At 36.2% G+C, this 27,019-nt stretch overlaps 1 protein-coding gene across 1 annotated transcript in view; it reads right to left on the bottom strand.

Annotated features, from left to right (window-relative positions):
• Positions 1-27,019, bottom strand: part of ERP44 (endoplasmic reticulum protein 44) — a 96,411-nt gene that overhangs the window by 54,629 nt on the left and 14,763 nt on the right. The window contains exons 2-4 of the mRNA XM_061200182.1: positions 10,356-10,428; positions 8,538-8,577; positions 3,880-3,995 (exon numbers count right to left, since the gene is read on the bottom strand). Coding sequence (XP_061056165.1) covers positions 3,880-3,995; positions 8,538-8,577; positions 10,356-10,428 — 229 coding nt within the window. The remainder of the gene's footprint in view (positions 1-3,879; positions 3,996-8,537; positions 8,578-10,355; positions 10,429-27,019) is intronic.

Genomic DNA, 27,019 nt, shown 5'->3' with positions numbered 1-27,019 from the left:
AAATGGTAAAGAGGGGCTTCCCTGGTGGCGCAGTGGTTGAGAGTCTGCCTGCCAATGCAGGGGACACAGGTTCGAGCCCTGGTCTGGGAAGATCCCACATGCCGCGGAGCAACTAGGCCCGTGAGCCACAACTACTGAGCCTGCGCATCTGGAGCCTGTGCTCCGTAACAAGAGAGGCCACGATAGTGAGAGGCCCGCGCACTGTGATGAAGAGAGGCCCCCGCTTGCCACAACTAGAGAAAGCCCTTGCACAGAAACGAAGACCCAACACAGCCAAAAATGAGTGAATAAATAAATAAATAAAGTACTCAAATTTATTAAAAAAAAAAAAATGGTAAAGATGGTAAATTTTATGCTCTGTGTATTTTAGCACAAAGACACTCTTAAGAGAGTAAAATGGGAGAAAAAGATCTGCAAATTACACATGTAAAAGAGAACTTGTATAAAGAGTTCTCAAACCCCAGTAAGAATTTATTATAAGAAATTATTACACCTGTTAATAATTTAACAGATATGCTAAATTAAAAAGATTGACCATACCAAATGTTGGCAAGAATATGGAACAACTTGAACACTCATACACTGCTAGTAGATGTGTAAAATAACACAAGTACTTCAGAAAACAGTTTGGCAGTTTCTTAAAAAGTTAAATATACACCTACCATAAGACCCATATATTTCACACCTAGGTATTTGCCCAGGATAAATGAAAGCATGTGTACAAAGAGTCGTACCTGAATGTTCATAGCAGCTTTATTTATAATAGCCTGAAAATGGAAACGACCCAAATGTCTGTCAACAGGTGAATAGTTAAACAAATTATAGTATATAGCCATACAATGGAATGCCACTCAATAATAAAAATGAATAATACATGTAACCATCTCAAAATAACCATGCTGAGTCAAGAACAACAACAACAACAAACACACACACACACACACACACACACAAAGAACACATAATGTATGATTTCACTTATATAAAATCCTAGAAAATACAAACTAATCTATAGTAACAGAAAGCAGTTCCATGGTGCCCTGAGGATTGACAGGGGAAGAGAGGGACCACAAAGGAGCACAAGCAAAATTTGGGGGATGAGAGATATGTTGACATCTTGACTGTGATCATGGTTTCACAGCTGCATACATGTGTCAAAACATTAAATTGTATAATCTAAGCTTGTACAGTTTATTATATGTCAATTATACTTCAATAAATCTTTTTTTTTAAAAAAAAAGCAAATCCTACCAAAGAACAATGTGCCTAACAGGCATTTCTCTCCAGACCACAGGACTCTTACGGTCCTTCCAGTTCAAAACCTCTATAATTCAACTGGCACATGAGGGGTTACCCAAAGTACAGTCTGTCATACAATCTCAAAGAAAGAGTGGAAAACATGAACAAATCATCAATAAGGATTTCATAATGTCACTTTAAAAAGTGAAGAATTACACAGAAGGGAAAAAATATTTAGAGAAAATACACAATGTCTCAGATATAACTTTCATTAGTAAAAAACTAATTTTGTCAATATCTCTGGTGGATCAAAAAAACATCTTAACTATGGCTATTTACTCCCATAAAAAGAGAACTTAATTACTAGCAATGATGTCAGATTTATCTCATATGTTAATATGTTTAGAAGTAGAATAAATGATATGTATTGTTCAACAATAGTTAATTTTTCTTTCTAATAACTGTAAGCTTGAGAGCATAATTTCAGATCTTATACTCCAAATTCAATGAAAGTAGGCACTGTTGTCTGTACTGTAATGTCTAATTAAATACATAAAGAATAGAAAAATCTGAAATAAGAGTCCACACCAAAAACATCATGTTCTCTGTCAGTGAAAGGTGGGAGGAAAGATCCAGAAAGCAGTGTGGAAATGCAGGCCATGCTTGCACTGACAACCTTTTATTGCACCCTTCATCGTATGTAGTTATGAATGATGGCAGACAGAAATGTGGGGTATGGCTTATAAGATTTTGAAATGCTCTGCTGTTAGCCGTTTCTGGAATTTTTTTACCAGAAAATCCCCAAAACGTTTGTTGAATTAAATAGAAAAGAAGCAAATAGGTCTAGGAAGGCATTTGGTCATCCAGGAGTTCTGGATTCTAAGCCTGCCATGACTAGATAGTAGGCTGTATGACATTGGTTAAGCCACTTTATTTCCATTTCCTCATCAGCAAAGTGAAAAGTTAGTGTACACACACACACACACACACACACACAGAAATTCTACTTGTCAGGTGAAATGTAAAGGATACGAAATTTGCACAATGGGACTGTTCCATAATTCAGGACAACTTATCAATAACTCAATGCAACAAGCTTTCATTTTTTTATTTTTTTTTTAATTGGAGTAAAATTGCTTTACAATGTTGTGTTGGTTTCTGCTGTACAATGAAGTGAATCAGCTATATGTATACCTATATCCCCTCCCTCTTGGACCTCTCTCCCACTGCCCTCCACCCCACCCATCTAGGTCGTCACAGAGCACCAAGCGGAGCTCCCTGTGCTATACAGCAGGTTCCCACTAGCTATCTATTTTACACATGGTAGCGTATTTATGTAAAACCTAATCTCCCAATTTGTTCCACCCTCCCCTTCCCACCCTGTGTCCACATGTCAGTTCTCTACATCTACGTCTCTATTCCTGCCCTACAAATAGGTTCATCTGTACCATTTTCCTAGATTCCACATATATGCGTTAATATACGATATTTGTTTTTCTCTTTCTGGCTTACTTCACTCTGTATGACAGACTCTAGGTCCATCCACATCTCTACAAATGACCCAATTTTGTTCCTTTTTATGGCTGAGTAATATTCCATTGTATATATGTGCCACATCTTCTTTATCCATTCATCTATCGTTTGACATACAGGTTGTTTCCATGTCCTGGCTATTGTAAATAGTGCTGCAATGAACACTGGGGTACATGTGTCCTTTTGAATTATGGTTTTCTCAGGGTATATGCCCAGTAGTGGGATTACTGGGTCAAATGGTAGTTCTATTTTTAGTTTTTTAAGAACTTCCATACTGTTCTCCATAGTGGCTGTATCAATTTACATTCCCACCAACAGTGCAAGAGGGTTCCCTTTTCTCCACACCCTCTCCAGCATTTATTGTTTGTAGATTTTTTGATGATGGCCATTCTGACTGGTGTGAGGTAATACCTCACTGTAGTTTTGATTTGCATTTCTCTAATAATTAGTGATGTTGAGCATCTTTACATGTGCATCTTGGCCATCTGTATGTCATACACACACACACACACACACACACACACAAATTCTACTTGTCAGGTGAAACGTAAAGGATAGGAAATTTGCACAATGGGAGTGTTCTGTAATTCAGGGCAACTTACCAATAACTCATTGCAACAAACTTTTAATCAGTAACTACAGCAAATTACACCTCAAAGACAGTCTAAGACAATCTTAGTATAATCTTTTAAACAACAGAAACCACCCCAAAATCTGAGACTGTTTTATCTGAAATGACTACAAATAGTATTTTTGCATGATTCTAAAACTAACAGAAATCCTTTTCTTTCCTAAAACTATATTTCAATTTTATTTATTGATTTTGGTATTTGCTTTGGTAGAAAACCAAAATGATTTACTACCTATATGCTTGCCCTACTATATTTTAATGAAAAAAAATTTTTTAATCCCTCACACAGGCACAATGGAAAGTAGTGTTGTAAGTACATAAAGATTAAATATTAACATTTAACCAAGGTCACTAGAACATTTTGGCTTGTTCTCTACTTAAAACAGAGCATTAAAAAAAAAAAAAAGTGTGTGTGTGTGTGTGTAGGAGAGGTGGGGACAGGACAGTTTCTTCCCGACTTCCTATAAGGTACTTACAGTGCTGATCACAATCAACTCTGGCAAACACTACTTGATTTTCATTTGGATATTCTTCCTTAATGACATTGGAAGCTTCCTCAAAAATTGGGTGCAACATCTGGCTGAAACGACACCTATGCACAGAGGAGGATACCAATTAAAACTGAAAATCAGAAGCAATAAAATTTTATTGATATTTCTGTTGTTATCCATTCATATTTAGCATATTACAATAAACAGAATTAACAATCACACTGTTAATTCAGGAATCCTGATGTCATTCACTGGAGAGGAGAACAATTTTGAATTCAAAGACTATTCCATTTCAAAGACTGGACAAATAATTTAAAGATTCTGGTTTTTTTCACTGGAAGAAAATGGCCAATATTATGGAGCACAAAGCTAAGGACCTCTCACAGAGGCAATGAAACAAGTCTGAAATAAGCCCTCTAAGATGTATCTACCTGGACTTGTAACTACTAAGACTCAGGCATTTATGAAGGAAATTAGTTTTCTCCAAATAATGAACATATTTTTAGACTACAAAATCTTTAAAATGGTAAGTTTATTGCAAATATTAGACTGATTCACCTGACAAGTTCAGTCAAATCTCATAGGCAAGTTAGCATACTAAATAAATAAGTTTTATAAAAATGATATATGGTATACAGTGAATTTCCCCCTCAAAATTTACCTCTGGTTAAAATGGGCTTTTGTATCTATAAACTATTAAATACACTAAGTTCAGGAGCAAAATTTTTTAATCCCCAAATGAGACTTTCCTGTCCATGTTTCCTTTGTCTGTAGTTTTTGTTTTGCTTTTACTTTTAAAAGGGGGCACAAACCCCACAATATTCCAGAAACTTGACACCTCTAATTCTGACTGCCCCTTAATCAGGCCAACCACTTCACAAATATATTCTATGGGTCATTAAAGGGACCTGATAAGAAAGAGAAGAATCAGAATCAGCACACAAGCAGCTGGGCTAGAATGGTCGTTCTCATATGAAAAAGGTATGCAGTATTTGTTAACAACAACAACAACAAAACTATAATTGCTACTATTGCTTCCTGAGCCCTTTGCCATCAAGAAATTTACTTAAATGAAGCCTGTGAGCTCTTTAATCCACATGTGATTAGGTCATACATATTAACTATAATTCAACAAAAATATAAAGCCTGTGAAAGGATAACAAACTTTATACTTCTTCCCTATTTCTTTTTGTATGTAACTCTTCTAGCCCACTCACCTGACTTCCTAAGGAGATGTCCTAGAATATACCAAGGAGACACAATCTGTATCTTCAATCTCTCGCTTTCAAGTGGCTCTTTCCTCTTTTAGCATTCTTAAATCTCTCCCATCTGGGATAGGTGGGTGGGGTCTGCGGATATCAGGGACCGTGTCTTATTTGACTACATATTCTAACAAGCATTTCAGTAGATGTCTGTTAAATGAATAAACTGATAGACTGGAGGAACTGGAGAGGCTAGGACCACAGGTTTGTGGGTTCTTACAGTTTGCTGAAGATAGCGTTCTAGAGGGCCAGGGAGGCAAGGGGTAAGGACTGATTAATGGTTTCTTGAAGAATTAGGATATGGCCTAGTAATCCTGGCTTATGGGCAAGGTAAAGACAGATATTAACGGCTCCTTTCTGGATTGTCCAGTTTGCTGCCCAGTAAGCACTTAAGCACAGATTAATGTTTAAAATAGGATCGGTTTTAATACCAAAATGTGAAAGGGGAAGATGAAATAAAAATTCAATTGCAATATTACTGTACCTTCATACATATGGAAAGTTACATTTATAAAATTAACACAACCAAAGCAAATAGATCTATTAACAGGGCCTTAAGGGTCATCAGAATCCAATCTCCAATCTAGTACTTGAATCGACCCTTTACAAATCAACCAAATGGGTAAAAGTCTCTGCAGGGACAGTTTAGGGGCACCTGCTAGTAGTATAACCTAGTGGGGAAAAAAATAAGCTTTGGAGTCAGACATACCTGAGTTTAAATCCCAGTTCCACCACTTACTAGCCATCTGACCTTTCTGAGCCTCAATTTCCTCAACCTAAAATGGAAATTATAATACCTACCTGCAGAGTAGTTCTGAGCATTAAAAGCAATATATGTAAAGAGCCAGGCACATAACAGCATTATTAAGTTCCTACTATGGTTTATTGTCCTCTCAGGTATATTTTTAGGCAGGTCTATTAGAGAATTCTTCCTTAAACTGTGCCACATCCATAACTTCCAGAGGGAACTCAGAATCCAGCCTTTGAAGCCACACAGTGTAAGTCTATGTCCTATGGCCAGTTACCCAAGTTTTTTCAGTTGAATAAAAGAGTATTAATTTATGAACAACTCCAGGTATTCTTTGGTAATATGTTTCTCAAATAACTGCAGTTATTCCACATTTCCAATTCACTTTTTACAACAAGGTCGGTGGCATGTTCTATTTCTTTTTCTTACAACACACAAAATCCCTCCATCAAAATAACTGCACTCTAGTTTTAACTCTGCCATAATCTAGTCAGGTGATCGTGGGGAAATACTTTACTCCTCTGGAACTCAGTTTTATCTTTAAAGTGGACTGAATTAAATAATCTTCTACCAAATGTTGTGGCTAATGTTACATCTGGATAATCCTAATTTACCTTGGAAAATGCTACCTTTTGTTGTACATTTTATAAATGGTATTTTCTCTGTATATCTTCAACATTTTACTGAAGTTCTTCAAATACAGATACTATACATCATTCATCCAGTAAACATTTATTATGTACTTATCTGCCAAGTATTATGCAAAGTGCTTGGGGATTCATGTTGAAAAAAGATAGATATGGTAACTTTTCACACAGCTACTAATATAGTAGGGAAGTACCAACGAAACCACAACATACAAGTGTTATGACTGGGTAAGTATGTGGTGTTATGAGAAGATATAAAAAGGGTTCCTAACCTGACTTAAGAATAGGGGTAGGGGTATTGATGTAGGAAGGTGACCTGGAGAAAGTGGCATCTAATCCAAGACTTGAAAGATGATTCAGACTTAAGGAAGTAAACAAGTGGGTAAGAGAAGAGAGATCCATTCAGACAGAGAAAATACCATGACTAAAGGTCCAATGATGAAAGAATACAGAATATTACATAAACTGAAAGACATTCAGTATAACAGAACAGAATGTGGGAGTGGAGAAAGGCAAGAGATATACCTACAGAGGAAGGAAGGGACCAGGTCATCAGGGGCCTCCTAGGCAAAGGTAATAGAAAACATTTAAGGGTTTTAAGATGAGGTGTAAACTAATCCAATTTGCACTTTAGGAAACATACTCCGGCTTACTTTGTAGTGAACAGAATGGGGACACATAGGACTAGAAGCACAGGAAATAAACTAGGAGACGGTCACAGGAATCTAGGTAAACTGCAGGACTGTGGCCTGAAGTAGGATAGTGGCATCTACTAGGTAGTAAGCCTAAAAGGGTCATATAAGATACAGATTGTCTAGGAATAAGGATTATGTGAGTGTTTCAAACTTCTCTCCAGCTGAAGCTCCCTTCTTCCTAACCCCATGCCACATTCTTTAACATCTGCTACATATTATGCCCTTCTAGATGCTGGGAATACTAAGTAAGACATCTCGCTCTCAAACTCTGTTTGCTAGAGCACAAAGATGAAAGACAAAACAAAACAAACAAACAAAACAAAATGGTTCTAATGAACCTAGGGGCAAGGACAGGAATAAAGACCCAGACGTAGAGAATGGACTTGAGGACACGGGGAGGGGGAAGGGTAAGCTGGGACCAAGTGAAAGAGTAGCATTGACATATATACACTACCAAATGTAAAATAGCTAGTGGGAAGCAGCTGCATAGCACAGGGAGATCAGCTCAGTGCTTTGTGACCACCTAGAGGGGTGGGATAGGGAGGGTGGGAGGGAGACGCAAGAGGGAGGGGATATGGGGATATATGTATACATATAGCTGATTCACTTTGTTATACAGCAGAAACTAACACAACATTGCAAAGCAATTACACTCCAATAAAGACCTTAAAAAAAAAAAACAATGTAGCAGGAAAAGAATGTGGTACATAGGGAACTATATGAACACACAAGACAGAATCCAATTCAGACAGGGAAAGGAGTAAAGGCTTCCTAGAAGTAGTAAGTAGTAGTAGATGGTATATATTATAAAATGTCAACATTATTTTTCCTTCTAAACTTGCCACACCCACATCCTCACCTCCAAACACTGCCTTACTCCTCAGTCAGGAAAAATAGAGAATTGCAATACGTAATTGTGTGTGTGTGTGTGTGTGTATGTGAGAGAGAGAGAGAGAGAGAGAGAGAGAGAGAGAGAGAGAGAGAGAGAGAGAGAGAGACAAAGAGGGAGAGACAGAGAGATCTGAGTTTTTATGTTACCTGCTTTTATTTTAAAATGTGGGATAATGGAATCAGGTATATTTTCTCTCAAAACAAATGCTCACCAAATTGAGCTGCTTCATCTTTGAATGAACCTTAATTGATTTTTGTATATGGAATATTGTCTCACAAAAAAAAGAGGCTTTCCCACTTACTCCTTTCTAGCAAAGAAAAATCACCTCTATGAAGTTTAAAAAAAAAAAAACTTAATGATGCACTCCCCCCCCACCAAAAAAAATAAGATATTACTTACCAATCAGCATAAAAATTTACTAAAGCAACATCAGCATTGTCTGAAATTGAAAAACAAAACCAAATAACCTAAGTTACTCGTGTCTACATAATTATGACATAATTAAAGATATGGTTTTCATCATGGTCTTTTTCCATTCTTAAAGGCTCACTAAAAATACACAGTAACTTATCTCTCACTCAGAAACCCATACAGAGAGTCATGGACAGCTTATATAATTTGTGGGAGTCCCTGTTCCTTTTCTCTATATCGTCCTCCATCTTAATACCTCCACTGAATGAATATAAAATAAACAGAGAATCAAACCCAGATCAGGAAAGTAAGCTACTAAATAGCATACTCTCATAAAACGTGAAGTGGAGTGATTTGGATTTTAATAATCCATTTTTTGACCTTCCATATTCATGAATAACTGAGCTTTGCAAATAAAATCCTATTTCAGAGAATAGACTTGTATAACTAATCTATTTCTAAAACTCAGATGCCACCTAGTTGCAACAAGTAATCTACAAATAACAGTGTTGCATAAGATGTACCTTTTCTGGTTCCTACCCATTTAACAGTTATTCTCTGTTGTAAAATATAACAGTATTATTTGCATATCCGGACGTGAAGACATGAGAAAGATATATCTGTTCCTTTTGCCTAAACCTAACAAAGAGAAACTTAAATAAACTCAAGTACTCAGTACTCACACACACACACAGACACACACACACAGAAACCATACCCACAAAGATATTCTAGAATTTGAAAGATGAAAGGAGTGAAGATGATTTGCAAGTTTCAATTCTCTTTTTCCTTTGTTTACCTTCAAAGCACTTTTTATCTACTTGCTATTTACTCTAAAGCAGTGTGGTTCACAAACTGTGATCCCTGGGACCAGAAGCACCAGCATCACGCTGGAACTTGTAGAAATGCAAATTCTTAGGCAGGGTCTAGCAATTTCTATCAGAAAGTGGGGGCAGGCCTAGCAATACTGACAATAAGTCCTCCAGGTGACACTGATACAGGCTAAAGTTTATAGCACCCTTTCTCTAAAGAGATCCCATAATATGGGAATAGACTTTCTAGCATTTTTTTTTTTTTTGACTTTCTAGCATTTAAAACCAGTTCCAAGAACACAAAACAGTATATGATGGTGAATGAATAACTCCTTTTAACCCTTACTATTTTTAGTTTTGCTCAAACCAGTGGGTGAAATGGAATGCTTAAAAAAAAAAAGACATCATTTATCCACACTACATTTTCTTAAAACTCCTAAGTTGTTATTTTTCTATCAACCACGTCTTCACCTTCCCTCTACTACTTTTAAAAACAAGAAATGTTTTCCCCCAAGTTAACCGTATCTACAATCACATTGTCAGCAAACAAGCAAAACACTTATTGAACTTAATTGGACCAATGACAATAAAAGAGATCAGAGTAGGTGATTTAGTTAAAAGCTAAAAAAAAAGACAAAATAAAAAATTGTAGGCTGTGTCCTAAGGTCATTAACATGTAATACTGCACAGTGGAAACTGCTGGCCTCTAAGCAACAAAATACTCTGAATTGTTAAGAGTGGTATTCATGACAAGGCAAAGAAACAAAACAAGACTAAAAGTTTACTTGTAACACAGGAAAGTAGACTTACCCATTTTAAGAAACTTTACTAAAAACTAAAACCGAAAGTGCTTAGTTAATTCTGTATACCATGGAATTAATCAGAGTGCTGGCTCCTCAATTGTTCTAGATAATTGAGATTTTATTTTGTTTTTGTATATAAACTAACTCTTTAGAGAGAAGAAAGTATACTTTAAAAATATCAAGGTACTTACTTAAAATGTCATCTATATTCTCTGTATCAAGACTTGTTATTTCAGTTGTTACAGGGGTAAAAACCCAAGTTACCTGGAAATTTAAAAAATGTGAAATTAATAAATGTTTCCACAAAAGGCAAATAATGCTGAAAGTCTAAAAAGAAAAAGAAAATTTATGAATTAAGTTGGTTCCACTATTTAAAAAATTATCCATCAGTTGGTTTTAATCTTTATTATCTCTTCTAACCCTTCACAAGATCAGTGAAATAGAAGTACAATTTCTCAAGCCTAGAAACTAGTTCAATAGATTTCCTATACTTCTAAATACATAAAAGAGATCATTTCCAAACAATTTTCAAAATTAAAAATGTACTCACTGTTTTAAATTAATATTCTCAACAACTTTATCTCTGGTGCCACAAGAAAAATTTTGCCAGATTATTAACAGTTTTGAAAGAATATTAAAACCAAAGCTAAGTTTGCTGATTCTATCCCACCATGTCTCTAAGACAGAACAAAATAATAAAAAGAACAATTCAAGAAAGACTTTTCAAATCGTTAACCAGAAGCCCTTCTTGCGGGGTCTTCACTTACAGGTGGTTACGATGTGTTAGGTGAGAGGTTATTAAAAAGAGAGTTAAGAGCAGTAAAGTGCATCCACTTTAACGTGTCTAAAACGCTAAGTTCAAGTTTATCAAAATCTTAGTGTTTCTTAGTGTTCAAAGAAAATCTCAGCTTGCCATCTGCAAAACAAAGAAAAGGCACAATTTTAAACTAAACTAACAACTGCTTACTTATTTTAAAAAGTAATATTTAGTGTATTTTATTTTTAGGTTCCATCTTTAATACATTATGTGTTTTTTTGTGGGTTTTTGTTTTTTTTGCACTCAGAAAGTTTACTGTCTAATGGAGAAACAAGCATTAAGTTACAACAACAAAATCAAATAAATCGTGTATTGTCTCTAATGCAGTTAAGTAGTTTGATAATATCTAACAGAATGAGTGAAAGAGAGATGTTTCAGCATCGTATTTGGTGGGACTGGTGAACAAGGCCATGAAAAATAAAATCAACCAAGGAATGAATACATACAAAAATCAGCATAGAGGATAAAGGTAGAAACGTAAGTATTTAATTTCAAAAAGAGACACACATCTGCTTTGGCAGCAAGCTATAAGAAAAGGTTTGAAACTTACATTTGGCCCAAAAGTGTAAACAGGATTACCCATGTTGATGTTGCTATTTGTTTTTTTAAATTTTTATTGGACAATAGTTGATTTACAATGTTGTGTTAGTTTCAGGTGTACAGCAAAGTGAATCAGTTATACATATACATATATTCACTCTTTTTTAGATTCTTTTTCCATATAGGTCATTTCAGAGTACTGAGTAGAGTTATGCAGTAGGTCCTTATTAGTTATCTATTTTTTCTTTTCTCTCTCTTTTTTTTTGGCCGTACCTCGCAGCACGCAGGATCTTAGTTCCCCCACCAGGGATAGAACCCATGCCCCCTGCAGTGGAAGCGTGGCATCCTAACCACTGAACTGCCAGGAAATTCCCTAGGTTATCTATTTTATATATAGTAGTGTGTATATGTCAATCCCAATCTCCCAATTTATCCCCCACTACCCAGTAACCATAAGTTTGTTTTCTACATCTGTGACTCTATTTCTGTTTTGTAAATAAGTTCATTTGTACCATTTTTTTTGTTCCACATATAAGCAGTATCACATGATATTTGTCTTTCTCTGTCTGACTTACTTCACTCAGTATGACAATCTCTAGGTCCATCCATGTTGCCGCAAATGGCATTATTTTGTTCTTTTTTATGGCTGAGTAATATTCCATTGTATGTATGTACCACATCTTCTTTATTCATTCCTCTGTTGATGGACATTTAGGTTGCGCCCATTTGATGCCTGGACAGTTTTTTGTTCAATCCCGTTTATATATGGAAATCCATTCACTGAACCACTGCTCTTTATCAAGTGACAATTAACATTAGGCCCCGATCAAGGTACTGAAGACACTCCTCTGCCCACCCATTTCATGGACACTTTTGGTACTCACAACAGTTACAACTCAAAATTTTATAATTCACCAACAATTCAATTTCTGAATAGTATAAAGAGACAGGTTGATGCTGGTAGGTAAATAAGCCCAGCTAATTATTTTAAATATTTCTATAAATTCATTCTTTTCTTAGAAAAAACCTAAGAATAATACCAGTCTTATTTTCAAGTTACCATAACAGTGTAGCCAATAGCTGACATTATTTCTGTTAGCAACCAGTAAATTATACTCTCCTAAAAGTAAGCTAGATAACTTAAAATCCCTGAATATTTTACTTCGATAACTGATTTATTTTCAATACCTCAAAAATCAACTGGAAAGATCAGACTTCCCTCACTAGTCATTACTTACTACCCATACCTCAATTAACTGATCCTTCCCACAGCAGTGTATGACCAGCTCTAGACAACTATATAAACTGTCAGAAGATAAACTGAAGCGTATTAAAATGTTTAAGGGTTTATATGAGCAGAAATCAATTTGAAGCACACAGCATCCAATCTAGCAGATAGAAAGGAGCTCCAAGGAGCTGTACAAAATATCAGACTTTTATAGGCAGAGGGGAGCAGGAACAAGGACGTTATGCTAGGCAAAAAAATTGGATTGGTTATTGCAAAGTTAATTTCCTTTAGAGGATGGCAGGGGTCTATCTGGCAGATTAACTAACACATGCTGATCAGGAGACTCCAGACTGACAGGTTTAGATTCCATTTCTGGAAGAGCCTAAACTGTAAGTTAAGCCTCAGTTTGGTGATGTGGGGCTTAGCATAAGCAACTCCATTTGGGGCCTGTTGTCTTGTTTCTAACAATTATTTTGATAAAGGAAGATTTTAGAGTGGATTGTATGCTGAAGAAAAATTCAAGAAGACCACGTAAAAATAAAGCAACAAAGTTGGTCATTATCAAACTCAGGTCATTAAATAACTTGACAGTCATTTACAGTGTCTGCTAGGTACTGAGGGCACAAATGCATAAGGCATAGCATGCATGCTCTATCTCAAGGAGCTCTCAAACTAGTGGTGGTGGTAAGGAGGGGAGAAAAAAGTGATAAATACAGATATGATCATAGCCTTCAGCTGTATAATCCAAGGAAGCCCATTTTTGAAGAGTTAGTTACTGCCTATCAAAATACATGTTTCCAGAAAAGTTTATTCTAAATTTAATTGCTTTTTACGTTAGATAATGACAAAAATGAGGCACAATCAATTTGGCTGTATTAAACATAACCATTATGTAAGAAACATTGTGCTAATAAGCATGCAACTGGTAAGAAGGATTCTGTTAACAGCTGTGTTTAAGAAGGCCCAAAGCAAGAAAACTGTCTCTGACCCAATAATCTCTCCTCCCTGTAGGGTGTAAAAGAGGCAATTTATCATTAACATTTTATTAATATGCAGTATGAAGGGAAAGACAGGTTGTTTATTTGAATTGTTAGCAAGCTCCACTAGTCTGACAAATCGTTTCTTTTCATGTCAGCCCCGGGCAGAAACAATATTCTCCTGGGGAAACACCTTTATGTGTCAAATGCTATAGTGCTTAAGTAAAATAAAGAGAAGTAGCTCTAAACCAGGAAGGGAGGAGGGAAATCATTTAATTTTTAAATTTAGACTTGAAGTAAACTTTTAATTATTTTTTAAAGAAACAACAAAAACCTACACAGAAATTTTCCATAGATCGTAATAGTCATGGAGAATTTAGCCTCTAATGATGGAATATTACAACATATGTAAATATACAGACATAAACTTATGAAATATTTTACAAACTGGTCACTCTCTTCAGTTCATTAGCTCATTTTCTTGCCAAGAAAACTGAGAAGCATCTCCAATAATCTTCTATAATTCATTAGATAATCCCTTCCACATGCATTTATTGTACAAAATATTAAACATTTCAGTCTGAGATATGTCTACTGATATGATCTTATATAAAAGGCACATAGTAAATAGTAAACACTGCACCCAAATTCATTAAAAAATAAATAAATAAATAAAGTGAAAGGCTAGCTTTAAATAGGAGCTTCTTCAGACTCAGCAGATATAGAGAACAAACTAGTGGTTACCAGTGTGGGGGCTGGGGGGTAGGCAGGGCAATACAGGGGTGGGGGAGTGGGAGGTACAAGCTATTGGGTGTAAGATAGGCTCAAGGATGTATTGTGCAACACAGGCAATACCCAGTATTTTGTAGTAACTGTAAATGGAAAGTAACCTTTAAAATTGTATAAAATTTTTTTTTAATTTAATAAATAAATAGGAGCTTCTTTAGCAAGTAAAGTATATTTTCTTCCATTAGATGGTTTTTAAACATTGAGATATCTTTCGGAACTAAAAAAGCTTTCCTTTCCTTTAATTTCCCTGTATCCTTCATGACCACCTAACTGGCTGGTGATGCCAGTGCACTAGCTGTATTTCCACAGCATTTTTTAAGCCACCCAGTAGCCAGTTGCTTTTCCCAAAACATGCCCCACAATTTTTCTGCTTCCTTCTCTTTGCATACATGGTCTCCTCTATGTGGAATGTCCTCTTCTCCACTACTGCATAATCAATCCTTCAAGGATTGATTCTCTCTTCCATGATGCTTTATCTGGTTTTCCTGGTAGAAAATGCCTTTTCTTTCCCAAAAGCCAACCTACTCCATGAGGATAGAAAAAGGAAAAATGTAGGTTAGGGAAGTGGGAGTTACTGCAAAATCAAAATTCCCTCTAAATTAGACATCAGTTTGAAACAAGATACAATGAAAAGTTGGCTACATGATTTAAAAAAAAAGTATTTTAGAAATAAATCTTGGGAAGATTTTTTACTATGCACTCTCTCTCAATGTTAGGTCAAACTTTAATTGTTACAATATTAACACATAAACATGCTATAATACAAACACATACAAAATGCTCTGGCATTCACTGCTAGGCCCCAGTGCTATTCCTCTTTTGAAAAAAAACATTAATTGAACAAGACACCAACCTAACAGGATCTTTAGAAGTACGAACTAACATCAATAATAACACATATTGGAAGCGAGTTATTAAAGCTCTCAGCATAATTTTTAAAATAAATAAATACATTTTCCTAGTACACTAAGACCATTCGAGTAGTTACCATTTGAATATACCCTTAAAGGGAAGTACTATGACACTCTCTGAATCGATATCTCCCTTCAATCCAACCTGCCCACAGAGTCCAGACTAGTCTTTTCCAACGCTGCTTTGCATATATCGATTCCTCTGCCCCTAAAAAAACTCCAAGCGTTTTTCACTGTCTACAGTATAAAAGCCTAACTCCTTAGCCTGCATTTAGGACCTTTCACAAACTAGCCCACACTTGCCTTCCTACATCACATGGTACTGCTCCCCATCCATATTCTATATTCCAACTAACAAGAACTATAGTTAGAGTAACCATACATTCTAGTTGGCCATATACTCTAGCTTGCTTGAGACAAACCCAGGTTATGCCTGTTGCCCTGGAATATTATTAATAGCACCACTCTCTTTCAAAAGGGTCCCAGTTTGGGCAATAAATTATATATATGGTCACCCTATTTGCAGTAGACTCTTGGTAACTGAGAGAAACCGTAACAATCTCTTCACAAATTCTAAATTATTAATAAGCATATAGTGTCCTCCCATATAACATGCGGTAAAATGAGAATGGAATGAGAACGAATAGAGAAAAATAAAGATGGACCAAGATATGAATGCTAAGCTAAACCAATCACTAGCCTCAGTCATTGACTTGAAACATTAGGCTCTTAGGAAGGGAATAAAATCAGTAACTCAGAAAAATTACTACATGACCCTTCAAGGGTCACTCAGAAATGGTCCAAATCCTCTAAGTTACAAATCCAAGAATGCAAGGGGTCTTAGTAATTGCAATTCCTAAAATGTGTCATCTTAGTCTCTTGCCTCCATACTTGGCTCATGTAGTTTCCTCTGCTTGAAACAGCTAGGAAAGCTTATCTAGTTTTCAAGACCCAATTCAAATGCTATCTTTTCTATGAAGCCTTTCCTGATGGTCCCAGACAAGAGTGATTAATTTCTCTCTTCTCTGAACCTCCAGAGCACTTTCTTAGGGTGTTAACATATTATTTTTCACACAGATTATTTGTGCCATCTTACCTCCTCTAGGAGACTCTGAGTACCTTGAAAGTAGAGACTGTTCCTTATTCAATTCTGTACCCCGCATATCACCTACCACAGTACCCTACCAGTACACAATGAGCACTCAAATATGTACTGAGTGAATGAATGGGTGGATTATGGTAATACACTAAGAATTTAGAGGGAGGGTGTTAGAAGTAAGAAATAGGGGAAAGGGGTTCAGAAATGGGACTAGTCAATAAATATTTTTAACATGTTTGAGGAAAATAAGGTTATCAGATAGGAATGAAGTCTGTATTAAAATTTGTGTTTAATAATGTAATGATGAAAAGCACAATACTAGGTGATGATTCATAGACTCAGATTTAGAGGGAATCTCAGAAGTGATCTTCCCACCCACTGCAGAAACCCCTCTATATTGCTGTCTAAGAGCCGTCACGAATCCCCAGCAATACCTTCTTCCAGTTCCCCCAGCTATTCCTTGGCATGACTTCCAGACACTTCAGCACATAGAATACCCTCACTTAAAAATAGCTATGCTACGTTAGTGCATAAAAGTCCAATACGTCTTGTATTGTTCCATTGTAAGGCTGTTAATTCAGTCATGAAAATAAATGATTTCGGACTTTCAGGACCAGAAGCTAATAAATTACCAGGAAGAAGAGGTTATTAAATATTATTTCTGTTAGCAAGATTTACAGTCACAAAAGCATTTGCTAGGCCTTACTTTAAGTGTTTTATTAGACTATCTTAGTATAAATGAGTTTAGAAAATAGAAAGTATTTCCGGTGAGTTTGTTCGTTTCAAAACTCAATACCTTAAAACCTTGCATTCAAATGGTGGTCCCTGAACCAGCAGCACTGGCATCATCTAGGAGTCTGTGAGAAATGCAGGCCCCACCCCAGACCTACTGAAACAGAATCTCCATTTTTATAAGATCCCCAAGTGATTCCTATGCATATTAAGTACCACTGCCTTAGAGAACAAAACTCTTGACTCTACAAGCATGTAAATTCATTTTAAACTTTGTACAATGGTTTTGGTCCTCAAATATGAATACAGTAATACTCATTCGTGAGCATTCTGTATTGAGATGCGTAATACTGTGATTTTAGAAAAATGTGGAATCTAAAATCTCATTAGAAATCTACACTGATGTTAATTTTTCAAAGTATACTGCCTTCTGCTTGAATAGATATTTCTACACGAAAATTACTGGCAAGAAATAGAAGCTTCAATAGAGGATGTTTCCTTCCCTACAGCATTACTGTTCTTAACTGCCATTACATCTGCTAGGAGTTCTGCAGTAACAGCTTAGTGTATTTTTGCTAAATCTATCATTTACCTGCCTTTCTTTTGGGAGATTCTCAAAGCCCTTTACAAACTATGTCTCTTCTATAGCAAGAAATAAGTAATGTACCAGGCAACAGCTCCCTTCTATTTCTAATCCAGATTGACAAATCAGCCTCCCACCTGAAGTCCCAATGCCATGGGACCCAGGTAGCTTCTCCTCCCTGGGGCCACTACTCTCACTCTCAGTTTTGCATTAAGCTGGCAGGCAGCAGAAACATAGAGGTCTGCAGTTAGCTACAAGGAGCTAAGAGATATGAAAGGTCCCCAGAGAAAGGCTGACAGGCACTGTATGGAAGCTGAGTATCAATCAAGGCACATCTCACTGTTCGTAGTCCCAGAAGCATTATAATGAACCAGAAGTTCAAAGAGAGGGGAAAAATAGGACTAAGTATAGAATAGCACTGGAAAGCCACTTTAACCCTTAAATTGCTCAGTGATACAACCTTCCGGTAATATCAGGGCAACCCATTTTGGACAAGTCAGAACCAATCTGCTTTTATAAAGAAACATTAAAACAGTCACAACCTTCTTCATTAAACAACTCAAAATATGGTGGGCACAGACATGTTTGGGAAAACAAATTCTATGCAAAAACAAATAATTCAAATATGAATAATATAACCCCTAAAATCAAATTCTGCCAGTAAAAACAACCATAGAAAACAAAAAGAAAAAAATTGTTGCAATTCATTCTTTTTCTTGCATATTAGTTATTAATCATGCATGGATTTCCATTAAAAATTGATGTTGTCTGTGTTTTGTTCTTCACTGTATCCTAAAAATGGGATGAATTAATTTACCTGGAATAGACAGTGCACTTCTCCGACCTTCAGGAAAGAATGCTCTTATTACAAAAAGTTCTTCACAACTGGGAATGAGCTTCTCAATGTGTGGAAAGGATTTTTCTGTTAAAACGACCACCTCACTAAAACCCAGACCTAGCAATGAAAGTACCAACAAAGCATAGGAACTGGGAGAAAATTCAAGATGAGAATTGTTTTCTTCTTTTTCTGTACACCCTCTGGGACCCAGGGCTGCAGGGGGGGGTGGGGGGGATGTGTGAGACAATGTTCCATTCATCACTGTCTCCCAATTAGTACCTAGCACTGGATCTTTGAGTAATAGTCCAGAACAAACATTCATACATATATGCCAAGAGAAAATTATGACTGCCCTCCTTGTGCTACACTGTAATTCTTCCCCAGGGTGCCTGATGAAAGAAAGTTCCCTTAAGAGAGTCTACAAACATGTTGATACATGCATTCTTTTGTTAGGTCATTCCACAAATCTTTTACTGAATCATCTATTACATGCTAGGCACTGTCCTAGGCACTGGGGAAAGGAGTGTGAATAACATTATATAGATATTTATATTACATCTGGCAAGATCATCAAACTTAACGATTTCACTTTCATATTAAAAAAGAGAAAGAGAAGATTCTCTCTCAAGTATTTTAATTTAAGAGTCACCATAATTCCTGCAAAGTCATGATCTATTCCCAAAAGATAACTGCTGGGCACTGAACAATGAGAATTACACAGTATGTCATACTCCCTTTTTGCCTAGTTTTCAAGAAGCCTTGAGTTAATCTTAATGTGGAGCAACTGCATCAACACTGTCACTGAACAATCTTAACATCACTGAAAGTGGGACAACTACATATTACCGCTTCTTTTTTCTTTCTTCCTGTTTTCCTGGGATATGATTGACATACAGCACTGTGTAAGTGTTAGGCGTACAGCATAATCATTGGATGTACACAGTCATGAAATGATGACCACAGTAAGTTTAGTAAACATCCATCATCTCATGTAGAAACAAAATAAAAGAAAAACATATATTTTCCTGTGATGAGAACGCTTAGGATTTACTTTCATTACAACTTTCATATAGCATTCAGCAGTGTTAATTATATACTAATGCTTCTTGATAAGATGCAATAGGAAATAAAAAGCACCACTTATTAAGTAATCTTAACCCCCCAAAACTGAACCTGACCTCAATCTAATCAAGCCCAAGAACTAGTGTATAGGAAACAATGAATACAGAGGAACATGTAACATGACACCATGAGGATGCAAGCAGCTATGTCAAAATAAAGGGAATTTTATAGGAAAAATGACAGCCTATCTTCATTTGGGCTCCCACCAGAAGTGGATCCCTGAGACAAGTGGTAAAGTACAAGCAGCTTATTTGGGAGAAAAAGGAAGGACCCATAGAAAAATGGGGAAGTAGGATGGGAAAGACAGCGAATACATAATATAATATAGTGAAATAAATACCAATGTTTTCACTTATGTAATTTAAATTCTTTAACTCTCTTATTTACCAGATTCTGCTGGTAGCATATGCATTTCTACAATGCAGAATATGAATATGAAGGAAATATCTCCTACATATGTCAAAGAATGCTTTTATTTCACTATTAAACATGTGAACTTGACTTTTTTTTGGTGAGTCAACAGCCTTCAATGAAAAACTGTTCTTCAGTGAAACCTCTGGTTTCCTACTTTCTACATTCATTTAGTTCTAGACTGAACTCGGGCTTTCTAGTTTCTTATTCTTCAGTACTATGTTCTAGGGTAAAAATATTTTTATTACCAAATCCAAGGATGATTCCATTATTATATAGGCCTAATGTATTAATCCACTGCTTACTTTAAAAACATGTTATCTTAATAATTGTCTTATGACTTCTAACCAAACCAATTCTAAATGTCAATCAGAAGTAGTCCTTGAAAGGCCATATACTTTTTTTTTTTTAATTTTTTATTTATTTATTTTTGGTTGCATTGGGTCTTCATTGCTGTGCGCGGGCTGCCTCTAGTTGCATCGAGCAGGGGGCTACTGTTTGTTGCGGTGTGCAGTCTTCTCATTGCGGTGACTTCTCTTGTTGTGGAGCACGGGCTCTAGGTGTGCAGGCTTCAGTAGCTGTGGCACGCGGGCTCAGTAGTTTTGGCTCGAGGGCTCTAGAGTGCAGGCTCAGTAGTTGTGGCGCACGGGCTTAGTTGCTCCATGGCATGTGGGATCTTCCTGGACCAGGGAATTGAACCCATGTCCCCTGCATTGGCAGGCAGATTCTTAACCACTGTGCCACCAGGGAAGCCCTGAAAGTGCATATACTTGCTGAGACATCTAAACTAATTAAATAATCATTAGAAGAGAGACTCTTTAATGCTGCCTCATATGCCACATACTGTTTTAATTAACTTTGTAAAGCAAATGGGTTTGTCTTTCCCTCATTTGGTCTAAACCCCCCCCAGAGATGATCTCAAAGCTTTCATATATATTAAGGGTCATTATCTCATGACCTCCATCACTACCATGTAGTATGTGTCTACCAAAATATTAATCAGGAAATGACTATGGTTTGCTAAAAGGAAATCTGAATTTAGGAATCTACCTCCTTTGTGCATTTTTGTCTCCCTTTTCTTAACGGCCATGAGATAGAGGTAAAGAAAGAAGGAAAAAGCATTGGCATAATTAGGCATTACAAACATCAGAAATGAATGAGGGGACATCACTACAGAACTAATGGACATTAAAAGGATAATCAAGGAATATTAACAACAACTCTATGCCCACAAATATGATAACCTAGGTGAAATGGACCAATTCCTCAAATGACACAACCCACCAAAACTCACACAAGAAGAAACAGACTATCTAAATAGACCTATACCTATTAAAGAAATTGAATCAATAATTAATAACCTTCCAAAACAGAAAGCACCAGGCACAGATGGGTTCACTGGTGAATTTTACCAAACATTTAAGGAAGAAATTATACCTATTCTCTACAATCTCTTTCAGAAGACAGAAGCAGAGGGAATATTTCCTAACACATTCTATGAAGCCAGTATTACCTTAATACCAAAACCAGACAAAAACATTGCAAGAAAATAAAACTACAAACCAATATCTCTCATGAACATAGATGCAAAAATCCTCCAAAAGATATCAGCAAATCAAATCTAACAGTGAATAGAAAGAATTATACACCATGACCAAGTGGGATTTACCCCAGGTATGCAAGGCCAGTTCAACATTTGAAAATCATTTAATGTAATCCATCACATCAATGAGCTAAAGAAGAAAAGTCATATGATCATATCAATACATGCAGAAAATGCATTTGACAAAATCCAACACCTACTCATGATAAAAACTCTCAGTAAACTAGGAATAGAGGGGAACTTCTACAACTTGTTAATGAACATACAAAAAGCCTACAGCTAACATCATACTTAATGGTGAAAAACTTGAAGCATTCCCACTGAGATCAGTTATAAGGCAAGGATGTCTCCTCACACCACTGTTTTTCAAGATCATACTGGATATCCTAGCTAATGTGATAAGATAAGAAAGGGAAATAAAACATGCAGACTGGGAAGGAAAAAATAAAACTGTCTTTGTTTGCAGATGACATGATAATCTATGTAGAAATTCAAAACAAATGACAAAAAAACTGCTGGAACAAATAAACGATTATAGCAAGGCTGCAGAATACAATGTTGATATACAAAAGTCAGTTGCTTTCCTAAATCAATAAACAAGAAAAATATGAAATTCAAGATACAGCATCACATTGGCACCCCCCATAATGAAACACTTAGCATAAATCTAACAAAATATGTACAAGATCTATATGAGGAAAATTTCAAAATTCTGATGAACAAAATCAAGGAAGAACCAAATACATGGAGAGTTAGTCCATGTTCATGTACAGGAAAATTCAAAATTTGTCGAGAGGTCAATTCTTCCCAACTTGATCTACAGAGTTAATGCAAACCCAATCAAATTCCCAGCAAGTTATTTTATGGATATTGAGAAAATAATTCGAAAGTTTATACACAAAGGCAAAAGATCCAGAATAGCCAACATAACATTGAAGGACAAGAACAAAATCGGAAGACTGACACCACAGATTCAAGACTAACTATAATGCCACAGTAATCAAGACAGTGTGGTATTGGCAAAAGATCAATGGAAATACACAAATAGATCAATGGAAAAGAACAGACAGTCCAGAGATAGACCCAAATAAATAGAACCAACTGATCTTTGATGAAGGAACAAAGGCAATACAATGGAGAAAAGACAGCCTTTTCAACAATGGTGCTGTAACAAACTGGACATGCAAAAAAATGAATGTAGACACAGACCACACACCTTTCACAAAAAATAACTCAAAATAGATCACTAACCTAAATGTAAAACACAAAACTATAAAACTCCTAGAAGATAACACAGGAGAAAATCTAGATGACCTTAGGTTTGGTGATGACTTTTTAGATACAACAGCAAAGGCATGATCCATGAAAGAATGAATTGATAAGCTGGACATCATTAAAATTAAAATTTTCTGCTCTGCAAAAATTTTATTTTACTTTACTATTTTTTAGTAAAATTTTATTTTGCCAATGAAGTGTAGTTTTTATACTGTTTTATTCACTTACTTGGTAGAGACTCCACAATGTTTAATGAACAAAGAGATTAACCAAGTAACTTTAAAATTCTTCCATGTTTAGACATTCTACAATTCTTTGAGACCTCAAGAGAAGCCCAACTACTTAAAGCTGGAAGAGGACATGAATGACATTTACTTTGCTGTTAGAAGGCATTTTCTGAAATCTTTGCTTGGGGACTAGAACTCAAATTATGACAGTGAAAAGGATCACTTTTAAATAGAAAAAACATATAATTCATCAAACAGCAATAATTCTAGAGACCTCCCACCCCCAAAAAGACTTGAGAAGAATACTTGGCCTGCCTTAGGACAAACTAGCAAGTAAAAAAGTGACAAATCAATTCACAATCAAATTAAGAGAATGAATCACCATTGGATTCATTTAAAAAGAGAGAAAAAGGCAAGTTTCAATCAACCGAAGTTCACATTCTCTATCCTTGCAGGAAGGAGTATAATTTTCCTATTTATCGTAAGTAAAATGAACACAGCAGTTCCGATGAACATTTTGTTTTCAGTAACTCAAAACAATAAAGTTTTCGGATAAAGCATCTATGTAGGCTAGATAGTCTTCTAAATGGAACTCTCTCAGTAGTCAAAGAAATAACCAAATGTGAAGGCCACAAAAATATATTTTGTAATTTTGAATTTTGTTTTCAACATCACGAGATGTAAAGAGAGCACTGAAAAACAGGTCCATAAACTACAAAGATTACTCAGCTATAAATTGTAAGTATTATTGTTTAACTTCTTATCATTACCTTTGTCAGTTCCTCAATTCCCATCAGCCTCTCTGGCCTCTATTTCATTAGGTCAAAATAGTACTTATTTAGAATTACAAAGTGAAGGAGGCACTAGTTTATCTGATTGAATAATACCCTCCCCTCCTACCTCGTGCAGGACTCTCCTTGACAGCAGCCTTGGCAGAATGACCATTTAGCCTTCAACTGAACACTAGCTATTATAGAGAACTCACAGGACGAACCAATACACTTTAAAGTGGAAAGTTTTACCCTACTGGGCTGAACATCTGCTCACCTTTACCTTCTACACATTCATCACAATTCTATCATGTACAGCTCACCAGGAACATATCCACCTGCTCTCCCACAAGCTCACCGAAGTCCTTCAATGAGAACCTATGGGGATGGAAGCACTGAACCAGGTAGGGCCTGCAGGGAATAAAAGGCACATTCTGTCCTTCAAGAGATTCATGACCATGCATGGAAAGTTAGCCTACCAGATGTATGATGCAAGTACTGTAAGGCTTACAGAAAAATTTAGAGAGAGGGCAGAAAAAAGGCAGAGAATGCTGTATCGGTTAATGAGCAGAGTAGTTTCTACAGATGAAGTAAGTGAAGAGAAAGCCTGGCTAAGGAAGTTCATGTAGTGCAGTAGTGGGAGATGAAGCTGGAAGGTTAGGTTGGGGCCAGAATGTTAAGGAAAAAACCAAGGTGTTAGCAGAGTAAGTATAATACCCTTGAAAGCCAGACAGAAGAATTGATACCTGCTGTAGCAGAAAGTAAGAAGCCATGGGAGACTTCTCAGTAAGGGGGGAGCACTAATCTTTAAGTCTTGAAATTACTGTGCTCCTCCCTTTACTGGGGAGAAGTAAGACTATACAGCTAAGAGAGTGAAATGGTAATACAAGGAAGGAAGGGAAACAGGGGCCTGGACTGAGGTGGGGAGATTTGGAGAAACTTTCAAAAGAAAGACAAATGGGTCATGGTGACAAACTAAAGGGCTGCAAAAGTCAATGAGCCAAAGCTATAAACCTAGGTGACTAGAGGAACTGAAAGGAGAGTAAGACTATTTTAGAGAAAGAATTACTATGCAGTCATTGATCTACTTCAATTTCACTAGTCATATGCCTTGCCCAGTCAATGAGAAAACAGCTGACAGAAGATGAATTGCCTTCTACCAACTAGCAGAAAGAGTCTGGAAACTGTATTTGACTACTTTTCACACCAAGGACTAAAACACCAAGAAAGCAACTGTGCCCAAGGCACTAACAAAACACTAAAAGACTCCCAAGCTACTCCAGTCTTTAGAGGCGATAGGTAAAGCTGTGAGTTAAAATGACTGGATGACAAGATGTGATGGGAAGGGAGAAAAGAAGCTCTTAGACAGTACATTTACCTCCTTACTGTCCTTCTGTCACTTAAACGTAGGCCTTTTCCCTTTCTCCAGCCAGTGAGGGGGAGGGGGGACAGAAAGAGGAACAGAGAAAGACAGAAACAGAGTGAACCACTGGAGCATAAAAGAAGCAGGGGGAACACTATTTCAAGAAGAAACAGGGTACTTAGAGTGAAATGTTATAAGGGTATAAGTGAGAGACTTACCAAAGGGTAGTCTAATTCACAATTAGGAGGCTACTCTGACCTAGGGAACACATCACAATCATCATTTTTAAACAGTTAAATCATGTCTGGTAGCCACCAGTAAGGCAGACACCAGCTCCTCTACTTAAAACACTTTCAATCTACAAATTTAAAATTTGTTTTCACAAGATGCAAATCAAACAAAATCACATAGGCTCTGCCTGCCACCAACAGATGAAATTAGCCATTCCTTGTATGATGTGTCACTCTGGACTTATGAACTAGGCATAACAAACATCATTTCAGAAGCTAAGCAGAAAGAGAAATGCTTCTTTATATTTTTTAATGATTTCCAGCAAAAAAAAAAAAAAACGGACACATTCACATATATTTGGTTTGTGTGAATGAAACTGACTTTAATTACCTAAAACAACTTACTGATAGGAATTACCCCAGTCCTGACAATGGGATAATAAACTTTGATAGTAATAGAAGTGTCCTGTATTTCTCTTAGAAAAAAATGTGCCTAGAAGACACCCTTGTTCCTTAAACTAAAAACCATTTAAACAACCTGAATAAAAGTGCATTTTAAGCCATTAAGAAAATATTTTCTATCCCATCTTTAGACTATTCAGGGATATTTATTAACTTAGTACTTCAAAGTAATATTCCAAAGTAGTATACTCTTGGAAAATCAACTCATGTAGGAATATAGACAAACTCTCTGCTAATTTCCTCATATATCACAATCTATTTTGCATTAGAAATAACAGCTAAAGATGATCAAGGGAAGTTAGTACCACTGTACATATAAGTATTCCCCAAATAATGTAAGCTAAGAAAGACTTACATTAAGGCATCAAACACTACACTTTAAGTACAATTAACTACTTCAGTGATGGTTTCTCTTGCCTCGTGGGCCAAATGAGAAAAAGAAGACTGAAAATCTGATTATTTTGCTACAGAATATTGGATACTTCTCAGAATTAAAAGCTATTTCTTGAGGGCTCATCTTATTATGTATTTACCTTAACCACTTTTTTGTTCCAGACAATAACCAGTGCATATGAAGGAGGTCTTTATAACAGTGTTGTGGACTGGAAAACACAATTTACCCTCCTCTTCTAACCAAGTACCCATCTTCCCAATGGAAGGGGTTTGTAGATGTATTCATGAGATTAGAAAAAGAAAACCGTACGATGAGCTTTTCTTGATCCAAGATGAAATTCTCATTATAAACTACCTTATATGCCGATAGGTTCTTACCAAATACCTTCATCACAGTATCTAAATTCAAGAAGATCTGTTATTTCCTCAGTTTTCATCAAATCTATAAGCAGATTTAGATTAATGGCCAAAACTTACTAAAAGTA

The sequence above is a fragment of the Eubalaena glacialis genome, chromosome 9 (assembly GCF_028564815.1).
Source record: "Eubalaena glacialis isolate mEubGla1 chromosome 9, mEubGla1.1.hap2.+ XY, whole genome shotgun sequence".
NCBI classification, from domain to species: domain Eukaryota; kingdom Metazoa; phylum Chordata; class Mammalia; order Artiodactyla; family Balaenidae; genus Eubalaena; species Eubalaena glacialis.
This window is presented reverse-complemented; position numbering and strand designations above follow the sequence as displayed.